General features: G+C 37.5%; 1 protein-coding gene across 5 annotated transcripts; it reads left to right on the forward strand.

Moving 5' to 3' along the window:
• The first annotated feature begins 3202 nt into the window (after window positions 1-3202).
• Xe7 (A-kinase anchor protein 17A) lies at window positions 3203-10614 on the forward strand. 5 transcript variants are annotated; one of them, XM_073984034.1, is made up of 6 exons: window positions 3203-4188; window positions 4262-4722; window positions 6152-6409; window positions 7205-7412; window positions 8532-9187; window positions 9253-10614. In XM_073984034.1, exons 1-6 carry the CDS (start codon window positions 3988-3990, stop codon window positions 10391-10393), a joined length of 2925 nt encoding a protein of 974 aa, XP_073840135.1. In that variant the 5' UTR covers window positions 3203-3987; the 3' UTR covers window positions 10394-10614. The 5 variants fall into 5 exon arrangements, with proteins under 5 accessions (XP_073840135.1, XP_073840144.1, XP_073840152.1 ...); XM_073984043.1 differs by lacking the exons at window positions 8532-9187; window positions 9253-10614 and having other exon boundaries at window positions 7023-7367; XM_073984051.1 differs by lacking the exons at window positions 8532-9187; window positions 9253-10614 and having other exon boundaries at window positions 7032-7367.
• The last annotated feature ends 591 nt before the right edge of the window (window positions 10615-11205 follow it).

Here is an 11205-nt window from a genome sequence, read left to right on the forward strand (position 1 = left end):
ACGGACGAAACAGGCAGGGCAGTTACGATCTACGTAGATAGTCAGGCCGCCCTTAAGGCGCTAAGGTCTTACACTATTAAATCTAGGATTGTTCAAAACTGTAGGTCCTTATTAAAAACATGTAATTTACGCGTTAGGCTATGTTGGGTGCCAGGGCACTGTAATGTTGAGGGAAACGAGATTGTGGACGAACTAGCAAGACGTGGTCCCAGTCCTCTAACCTCAATCTGGCCGGCAATCTCGAGGCGTAGAACTGCGTCCCTTTTTGAAGTCGGAGATCAGGATCGCCACAGGAGTCATAACTGGCCACTGTGGCATTAGATCTATGACATGCAAGTGGGACGGCAACAGCATTGAGTACTGTAGGCTATGTGTGGGTGAGGAGGAAACGGAGACAATTGAGCACCTTCTATGTAAATGTCCTAGACTAATTGCCAAAAGGCATTTACTTTTTGGTGTACATGTGATTGAATCTCTTTCCTACTTCTCCTCTGTCAACCCAATGCCCTCCCCACATAGCGGTGTAGGGTATAAAAAACAAAAGTAGTTCGTTACGTATATGGAGCAACCCCCTGTTTTTGTAAAAAAAAATTTTTTGTTCTTACACGAATTGTCAAATTTTGTAGATCGATTTACTCGCCTTAGCGCATATGTCGAACGCTGATTTTTTGAATATAGACGAAAGAACAAAAAATAGTTACAAAAACAGGGGGTAAATCGGATTGTTGATATTTCACCTTATATGGTATCATGCATGGCACAATTACCCAGGCAGTGGCATCGTAAAATTTTGAATATGTTATGTCAAAACTTTCTTTATGTTGTTGGGCAAATTACAACAAAAATAATTTTGTTATAAAGGGATTTGACTTTTCATATTCGATCTGCTGGTGTGATACCACTACCTGGTAGTTCTGCCACGGTATCATGGTAGAACAATTAAAGGTAACAGCAATATCCAGCTGACTGAACTGGGCTGTAATGTTAGTGTCAAATTCCATACGACATTTTATATATTTATTTCTATGTTCGATGTATATTAGGGATGTATATTTTTTTGAAGAACAACTTTATTCATCAGAAAAAAACTATTTCCCATAAAGACTTCTTCATATCATTCTTCATTGCTATCCTCCAGGTCCGAACGACGTGCCGCACACTAAAACACCACTTATAGAGGCGGTCAAATATTTGTTAATATGTGTGGTATTTTCCCAGCCAACAATTTTTTCCGAGGGCTCTGATTTCCGATTTTTATCCGAAATTTTCTGAATATTTTTTAGATATTTGTCGATTTCTCTAATATTTTTCTAGAAATTGTACCGATTTTCTAAAACTTTTTTTTAAGAATCTCTGCACATTTTCTGAAGAACCTTAAGAATCTCGTTCCGGCAGGGGTTTATAGCTTTTAGGCCATTATTGTACTGTTGTAATAGGCCCGCGAGGACAACCTCCTGGAAAAAACTTTCAAAACTATCCGAGACATGTGCTTAAACTGCATTTGTGCAAAAAATTTGGTGGGTGAGGTAAACAAAAGGGTATACCGGGAAGAAATACTACGAGGGTCAAATTATTTGATTGGTTCAATAGTTATCGTACCGACCATTTTAACGAAAACATTTCAACTTTTATGGAGGAGATACCCGAAGAAGCGGATCTTCGAACTAAATTTAACGTTGAAGAAAATTTTACGAAGTGCAAAGTTTGGACCAAATCGGTTGATTCGTTCGAGAGTTATAGTGTGCCCTTGGCAGCCAGACAGACGTCCGACAGGGTTAAATCGACTCAAAATTTTCTGAAACGTATTTCGTCCAAACATACTTGGGGTCTAGAACCAGATGACCTCTTGCAGACTTCTATTGACACGTAAAAACTGTCCTCTACAGACATAGGAAGACATCTTGTGGACCTCTTGCGGTCTTAAAGAGGGCGTCTATGGAAGACCTCAAGGGCCTAATTATGACATTCGATTCGATAGAGTATTTGCTCGAGAATGAAAAAATAAAACTATGAAAACCTAATCGCGCCACCAACCGTACATTTACAAAGGTAGCGATTTGTTACAACCAGCGAACGAAAAATACTTTAAATAACATTTCCAATCGTTTCGTTTCGTATTTTCCATCGGGACAATACAAAACGGAACATATCCCATGCTGGCCGAGTTCGCTGTTTAGTTTCGTTTTGTTTACATTCGTGAGTGCGAACATAACGATAAGCGAAAAGTACTCAAATCCACAAGAACAGGTAGAAAACTAAAGCTGTGTTCCTTTACTTACCTGAGGTTACCATTTGTTACCATTTTTAACCTGCAATGCGTTCCTTAACCCCGAAAAGTGGCAAAACTGGAAGCAATTTTTAAGAGAATGAGAGTGGAGAGAGAGCGAAAATGGCTTTCTCTTCTACCACAGGCTACCAGCAAAATTTCTGCAGGTAAAAAATGGCAGAACTGATTTTTCGACTTTTGTTTGACGATTGACCGAAGAAAAAGTCGAACACTGACAACACTAAATTAAAAACTGTGAAATAAAAGACGAAAATTGATTTTTTTATGTTTTTTCTGACATTGCTGCCGGATCTACCATTTTTCCGTTCCTTTACTTTTCTGGTAAAAATCATGGTTTAATAAGAAAGGTTAGACAAAGCTTTATGTCAATTTAAATTTTTTCATTCGAGTATTCCTAAAACTTCAAAACAATAAACACAAACTGTGTATGTGTGTGTGGTGTTTGAATAAAATGCCAAACAATTTTAAAAACAATCGAATTCAATGATTTCTAAAATTATTTTTGGAACATTTGTATGGAAATAATTCGTCAGGTTATCATTGAAACAAACATTTTATCATATCCACAACTTGATTATGCGGAGAAACATTGGTCCTTCATTCATTTTTCGCGATTTTTATAAATGCTCAAAATTGGTGTTGTAAACAAACCCACTTGTTGCTTAATTTTGAAGTTTTAAGAATTCAGGAAAAACAAGGGTTCTATAGATTTTTTTCATTTAAATCTACCTCTTTACTTATACCATGGTAAAAATGTTCATGAGAGAGCAATTTTGAACAATTATGACACTTTTCTCTTTTACCACTCTTACCATTAAAAAAGTAAAGGAACAAAGCTACTATTAAAAATTAAGGGAACGAAGCTAATACCAACTTGTACCAAATACCAATTTCTACCCGCCACAAAACGATTACACCCTTTACCGAGTACTCGATAGTTGCATACTTGTAATTTTGCCATCTTGTTGAGACGAAGAAAAAAACTTAATTTTACGGCAAAAATTAACCAATTATAGAGAAAATATAATACAAAATAAAGACATTTGGCAATAAAAAGATAGCCTACATATTAAAGAAATCAGTGTTTAAAAGAAATTAGTACAAAAATAGAGCAAACGTTTGAATAAAAACGTTTGCCAAACAAAAGAAAAAAAGACTCTAGAAATTGTGTGACGTGAAACGCGAAAAGAACAAATTCTTTTAGCTTCTTTTTGAGAAGAAACACATTGCAAAGCGGTGCCTCAAAGGAAAAAAGGAAAATATAGTTTTGGAGTTTTGGGTTTCTCATAAAAGCATTGAGATTATCTTTTCATTATTCTTTAGATTCTATGTACTAATCTAAGGCCAATAAGTTTTTTCTTTTAATTAGCAATAGTTTCCATTATTGATTTTTCTTTTTGAAATAACATCTCCATCTCGCATCCATTTGTGTCGGTCTCATTTGAGTGTGAAGAGAATAGACATCTTTCTCTTTGAACATTAACCAAAACACGCTCTCTTAATTTTTCTCTGTTTTTAATGCATCATTTCTTATTTAATTTTGCCGCAAATCTTTTATTTGAAAAATTTATATTGTAAATTTTAAAACCAAAACAACAAAAACGTCTTAACAATTTATAAAAAAATAAAAAATTTAATGTGCCAATTGACGGCCAAACATTTTAACAAACAAAAAACCAACGACAACAAAATTCTTAACAATGATGAATATCCAGACCATACAACATGTGGCAGATTGTGTACCGCTATATCTGCCGCACAGCCTTTATCTCAAGCCGTTGGCCAAGATGAATATATCTGTGGCCTTGCCGGTAAATAAAATGGGCAAGTCAATATCAAATCTTGACATAATGGAAAAACTAAGTCAAGCCCTGAAGCCGGATAAATTCCTTGTACTTAAGGTGAGACACGAAATTTGGCAAGTACAACTCTTTCAAAAGTAACTGAGGTTAATCAAATTTCTGTGTCCTACAGGTGTCCAAGACAACAGTGGATTTTATACGCTTTGAAGCCGAACTGGATGATAGATCACGTTTACGTTCGTGTATAAATCGTCTTGATGGTATTTCATTGAAAATTTCTGGTTTTCATGAAAGTTTTCGAGTTCGTGTGTCAGAGGCTAAAGATGAGTTTCCCACACGTCATGATTGGGATTCATTTTTTCGTGATGCTCATAAAATGGATGAAATGAAGGCGGGCGAGAGGCCCGATACCATCCATCTAACACATTTGCCCATAAAATGGTTCTGTCCTCGTCACATGGAAAATGAGGAGAATGTCAAGCCCTCGGAGGGTATATTTAAACGTATTTTCGAGAAATTCGGCTCCGTCCGTTGTGTCGATATACCAATATGTGATCCATATCGCAAGAAAATGAATGCTGACATCAATGGAATGAAAACTTTTGGCTTCGATCAGGAGGTGTTATTCGAAGCGTAAGTAGATTTATTTATTTTTTTTATTATTTTTAACCACAAATAGTTTCATAAGTTAGAATGTGGACTGGTGTGAAATTTTAAGCCAAGGGAGGTTTGGAGTGTGGGTTATATTTATATAAGCATAAAGCGTAATCCTCTGAGGCTTTTAGTAATTTACATTTCAAAGTTCAACATTTTTCGCTAAAAGGGTACATGCGATAACACTCGAAGGAAATAACCTATTTCGGCCAATTCCCACACAAAATTTCAACATTTTTCAGAGAAGGGCCTGTTAAGAGATTTTCTCGTATATTACGATGGTATCAGTTTTTTTTGGGTCAATTCCATTCTCAAAACAATGGCCCAAAAAGTACATCAAGTTCCAAGGGAACATTCCTAGTTTGACTATAATTGTCCGATCGATTTGAAATTTTCACCATATATAGTTCTCGATGCCCTGATTATGAAAATATAAAATTTTACCGGCGGTCATAACCGGTTATCCGATTATTTGAAGCTAAATTACGGGTAAAAAACCGGGTATTCTGGGCCGATATGGTTATCAAAAGAAAGCTTAGGAAAACCCCTATCCAGAAATGTAATATTTCCAGCTGTATATTCTAGAGCAAATTTTGGCTACGCGGACAAAAGATTCTTTAAACTTGTTAAGTTTTCTTAGGTAGCCGGCCTTCGGCCGGGGATTGATGATATTCTCCTATGGACGGGTTAAAATTTAAGCTACGCTGACAGCAGTTTCTTTAATATTGTAAGTTTTTTTTTTTCCTTAAAATTGTAATAATTACCAAATTTTTTTAGGCAAAAAATATACTTTTTTCTCTAACTCCCAAACCGGGTTTAGCATCTTAACAGAAAATAAATCATTAAAAAGGTGTTATTTTAGGCTTTCATTTGACACCCATATCGTTCAGAAAATCCGGTTATATATCCGGTTTTTTACCCGCACTTTTGGTTCAAATAATCGGATAACCAGTTATCACCGCCGGTAAAATTTTATATTTTCGTAATCAGGGCATCGAGCTCTATCTATGGTAAAATTTTCGGATTTATCCGACAGTTACAGCTTAACTAGGAATAAGCCAAAATTTCAACAACTTTAGGCTTAAATCCAGTTTAAGGCCACATTTCGCATCGTATTGGAATTTTGGTAGCGGGTAGTCATTGTGATCATGATTACATTATAATAATTTTTGGTCAGAGGAAGCCAATACTTCCTGAGATATGGGTCGCAGATTTTAGGGCCACTTCTGATATTTTTTTATTTTTATATTTTTTTATTTATAATTTGCATTTATTCACAATAGGTACTGATAACTATAAATAAATTTACAATAGTATTATAATTATTTATTAATAATTATAACATAATAATTATTTATATTCATGTTTTTATTTATAAAACGATTCGTTTTCCTTCTCCCTCCTTTAGTTACGTACAATTTGATGAATACGTTGGTTTTGTTCGTGCCATGGATGAATTCCGTGGCATGAAATTAGTACGAAAATTTATCGACAAGACTCAGGCCATTAATATTGGAGTGACGTTCGATACAACAAAACATTTAAGTGATGCTCAAATTCTGCGACGTGAAAGGGTACGCAAACACGCCATTGCCAAAGCCAAGGCCGAAGAAGAAGAAGTGGAAAGGCGAAAGAAATTGGAACTACAAAAGCTGGAGGAACAAAGGTTTGATTTATGTCCCATATTTCTTTTTTCTGAGAATACCTTTAATGTTTAAATATCATATTTTTTTAATTGCTAATGAAATGAAAAAGGATGTGTTGTTGGGAAATAGGTTATAATAAAGATATGAGGTTTTTACCCTATTTCATTGAGGGAAATGGATAGCAGAATGTCAGGTTCAAGGAGTTATGTAAAATTAAACAAAATATATAACTAAAAATCTCATAGTTTGTCTTTTGAGATGATCATTAAGGAGTTCTTAATTATTACTGTAGATTCATATATGTATATTTTCCTTCCTACAAACATCACAGAGGGGACAAGAAAGACTTCTCTAATATCAATGAGTACATTCCGATCCATATTAGCTCATTGATATCGGACCTTCTTTTTATAACCAAGTCCGAGTGGTGTGTCTTACGACACCACTAGTAGAGATTGAGGGGTATTTTTGCATTGCGTTGAGGCTTATTTCTGCCAACGTAGAAAATGTGATATTGTCTGGCCTGGGAATTGAACATGGGAGTTGCTCTTCCTCTAACACTTAAGTTACACTATAATCTACCTTTTAACTTCTCATCAAAATCCTCATATCTTTATGAAACCTACAAAAAAGCTTTCTCAGTAGTTGTTTAGCACATTTCTTAAGAAACCAACCACAAAATGGTTTTAGAATTACAATAATAACAAAAACCAAACATACGAGAAAGAATAAATATACATATAATGTTAAACAAAACGAAAAATCAAAAACGAAAAGAGAATGCAAACCTCCTCCTGCACAACAAAAAATTACAGGAAAAAAGAAGAAGAAGAAAAGCTAGCCGAGCTGGAGAGACAACGTGAACGTGAAGAAAAACGCAAAGAGAAACACTTGAAAAAGATCCAAGAGAAAGGTTCCATTGAAATATCGCAAAAGATCCGCGTCGAAGAAAGGAAACTGATGATAGCCCAAAGGAAGTTGGAAAGTATACGAATATTGGAACAAGTCTTCAGTCGGATAAAGGTAAGTAACCCAAAAAAAGGATACATTTTATCTAAACTAATCTATTCAGGGTCTTGTGAAGTACCCTTTCCCTTGAATAGGGTCTTAAGAAGCACTCTTTCCTTTGGAAAAGGTCTTAAGAAGCCCTCTTTCCTTTGGAAAGGGTCTTAAGAACCACCCTTTGTTTCCCTTGGAAAGGGTCTAAAGAAGCACCCTTTCCCTTGAATAGGGTCTTAAGAAGCACTCTTTCCTTTGGAAAAGGTCTTAAGAACCACCCTTTGTTTTCCTTGGAAAGGGTCTTAAGATGCACTCTTTCCTTTGGAAAGGGTCTTAAGAACCACCCTTTGTTTCCCTTGGAAAGGGTTTCAAGAAGCACTCTTTCCTTTGGAAAGGGTCTTAAGAAGCACTCTTTCCTTTGGAAAGGGTCTTAAGAAGCACTCTTTCCTTTGGAAAGGGTCTTAAGAAGCACCCTTTCCCTTGAATAGGGTCTTAAGAAGCACTCTTTCCTTTGGAAAAGGTCTTAAGAAGCACTCTTTCCTTTGGAAAAGGTCTTAAGAAGCCCTCTTTCCTTTGGAAAGGGTCTTAAGAAGCACACTTTGTTTCCCTTGGAGAGGGTCTTAAGAAGCACCCTTTGTTTCCCTTGGAAAGGGTCTTAAGGAGCATTATTTGTTTCCCTTGGAAAGTTTCTTAAGAAGCACCCTTTCTTTCCCTTGGAAAGGGTCTTAAGAAGCACCCTTTCTTTCCCTTGGAAAGTATCTTAAGAAGCCCCCTTTCTTTCCCTTGGAAAGTATCTTAAGAAGCACCCTTTCTTTCCCTTGGAAAGGGTCTTAAGAAGCACCCTTTCTTTCCCTTGGAAAGTGTTCTTAAGCAGCACCCTTTCTTTCCCTTGGAAAGGGTCTTAAGAAGCACCCTTTTCCTTGGAAAGGGTCTTAAGAAACACCCTTTCCCTTCTCTTTCAAAGAGTCTTACGAAGCACCCTTTCTCTTAGAAAGGGTCTTAGAATGCACCCAAAGGGTCCATTCCTTTTGGTACCTTCCCATGGAAAAAGTGTAACCTTGAAGGTATCCTTTGGTAGTCCTGTGAAAACCAACATTTTAGAAACTAAATTAGATTACCTCACTTCTCCCTTTTTCATTTCAGCTTAAACATTTGGCCAAATATGGTTCAACGACATCATCAAAATATCAAGCGGAAATGGCACGTGACTCGGCGCGTGAACGGTTAGTGGAGAAATATAAAAGTGCCACTGAAAAGTTACTCAGTGATCAGCAAAAACTTGTTGAAGATATTAAGAATCAAACACCGCTGATTGGTCTGCTGAAAACCAAAAAGGATAAAGATACTGCCGTCACATCAAAACCCACCACAGCCGAACTTCCAGCTATTCCAAATCCTGCTGCCGCCGCAGCAGCTGCTGTCGCGGCCAATGCAGCAGCCAATCCTTTTAAAACCATAGCTGCATTGGGTGCAAACTATAATACGGAAGCAGCTACGGAATGGATGAAGTCACTATCAATGTTTCCCTATAGTAATATACCGGGGCTCTTTCCTGGCCTAACCCCAATGTATCGACCCCCCACTTTTCCAGTCTCTGTGAATTATCGTGGATTTGCACCGCGCATACGAGGACGTGGCAGAGGCCGCGGACGAGGTCGTGGTGGTTATGAGGGTCAATCTTCATCATATAGTAAATATCACTATAATCATGATGATAGAGATCGTCGTTATGATGATGATGAAGATGACGATGATGGTGGTAGGGGTAATTATTACAAGTCATCCTATTCGAGAGGAAGGTTAGTTATAAATAACATTCAGCGGGAGTTAACAATAAATAACAAATTCCTTTGTATTTTTTCAGACGTTATTCACGTTCCCGTTCTCGCAGCCGTTCCAGAGATCGTCGCACTCGTTCCCGATCTCGTTCAAGATCTAGATCCCGTTCCAGATCTCGTTCAAGATCTCGAGATCGGCGTTCACGATCAAGAACACGCTCCCGAACCCATTCTCGTTCACGTCATCGTCACTACTCGAAACGGTCTCGCTCCAGATCACGTTCATATTCTCGTTCCGAGAGTAGATCACGTTCACGATCTCGGGTAAGATCACGGGAAGATAAAAATCGTAGCAAATCATCACGTTCAAAGTCGCCAACCCAGTTGAGGCCACCAGAGAAAGTGAATCGGAAGCTTGTTTCGACCAGACGTTCGCGATCAACATCCCATGAATCAAGATCCCGGTCTCGGTCTCATTCTAGAACGCATTCAAAACGTTCGTGGTCGCGACGTGATGATGGTAGCCGTGATCGTCGTTCATCTGGCCGCAGCAGTAAAGTTGTCATAGAAACCGATGAATTGGTCAAATCGGCGGAAATAATTAAAACCACCATCGAGAAAGACATGCAAGAACGTATGCGTCAGGAGAAACGTGAAATAAAGGAAACATTTTCCAAACGGCATAAGGATGTCTTGGCTCACAATGCCTCAGTGGCGGCAGCTGCAAATAGCGTAACAACAGCAACAACTGTCAGCAGTAATGCTGGAGTTGATAGTGGTCATGCCACCTCTGAACATTCAGCCAATGAGTCATCGGCACATGATAAAAACTCATCCCGTGGTGATGAACCGGACGAACGAGATGATGGTGAAGAATCGGCGCCAAGATCACGTAGAGAAAAATACTACTCGGAATCGTCAAGACGTAATTCTGACACAGAAGATCACCATCATCACCGCTCTTCTCGACATAATTCAACTTCGGAACGTCACACAATGTCACGTCATGACTCCACAACAGAAAACCACACTTCGAAACATCACTCTTCCGAACGCAGTTCTAGGCGTAGAACACCAGATAGCCACCCGGCTTCTAAACGTAGATCATCTGAACGTAGTACAACACGACACAAGTCACCAGCAGCTACAGAATCAAGCTCAAGTCGCCGTAAAATATCAGAGCGAAATTCAAGATTAGCCTCATTAGATCGTAGTCCTAGTTGTTAAGACATCAAGAAACAACCTATATTTGTTCCGGTTTTCTTACTTACTTCATTTGCAGTTATTTTGCATATCTTTTGAGAAGTTTTTTGTGGTATAATTATGAAATTATATCGTTATCAGTCGGTCCATTAATTTACAACTTTTAATTTAATGTTACTACTTTTTTGAACAAAAATTCTGAATTTTTCAACATATTAGAAATATATGTAAAATAAAATGAAAAATTTGTTTTGGGATATGTTACAGACAAAGGGGGGAGAATGAGCATGAAAGGTAAGTGATTGTCTTGAGATTGTTTCCCTATTCCAATTTGTGGCATTAGAAATTCAATGATGCTCCATGCGACATTGAGGTATTTTCTTGATAAATGATAATGATCATATCAATAATAATTCCACCAATAATAAAATAATGCCGCTCTTACCTTTTTCATTTAAATAATTATGATATACGACACTGCCGTTGGCTATGCTACTGCAAGAGGAAACGGTATATGTACATATATGTTCCTCTAATTTCTATGACTTTCAAAGAAATGAATATAATAGTACGGTTGCAATAGAGTTTTTTGCCCGGTTAACCCACTTCGAGAGGATTTATTTGACGTTTGCGCTATGGAATTGACATTTGAAATCCAAACCCACTGGGTTAATCCGGTTAAGTGCAACCGGGGTATAAGGCTGACTTCCATATTGTCAGTTGCTTTGTATTCGTGCACGAAACTAGGGGTGCTTAAGGCCTGCGTACATAAGCTGCCTCGCCTGCTTACCTTGCTTACTTCTGATAAAAGAATAAAAAAGAAAAGGGCAACCCAG

The sequence above is a fragment of the Musca autumnalis genome, unplaced genomic scaffold, assembly GCF_047663935.1.
Source record: "Musca autumnalis isolate F117 unplaced genomic scaffold, ASM4766393v1 scaffold_1, whole genome shotgun sequence".
Classification (NCBI taxonomy): domain Eukaryota; kingdom Metazoa; phylum Arthropoda; class Insecta; order Diptera; family Muscidae; genus Musca; species Musca autumnalis.

Coding starts and splice junctions, on each gene's coding strand:
- Xe7 (XM_073984034.1), top strand. CDS start 3,988: ATGATGAATATCCAGACCATACAACATGTGGCAGATTGTGTACCGCTA. Junction 4,189..4,261: donor ATAAATTCCTTGTACTTAAG/GTGAGACACGAA, acceptor TGTGTCCTACAG/GTGTCCAAGACAACAGTGGA. Junction 9,188..9,252: donor TCATCCTATTCGAGAGGAAG/GTTAGTTATAAA, acceptor GTATTTTTTCAG/ACGTTATTCACGTTCCCGTT.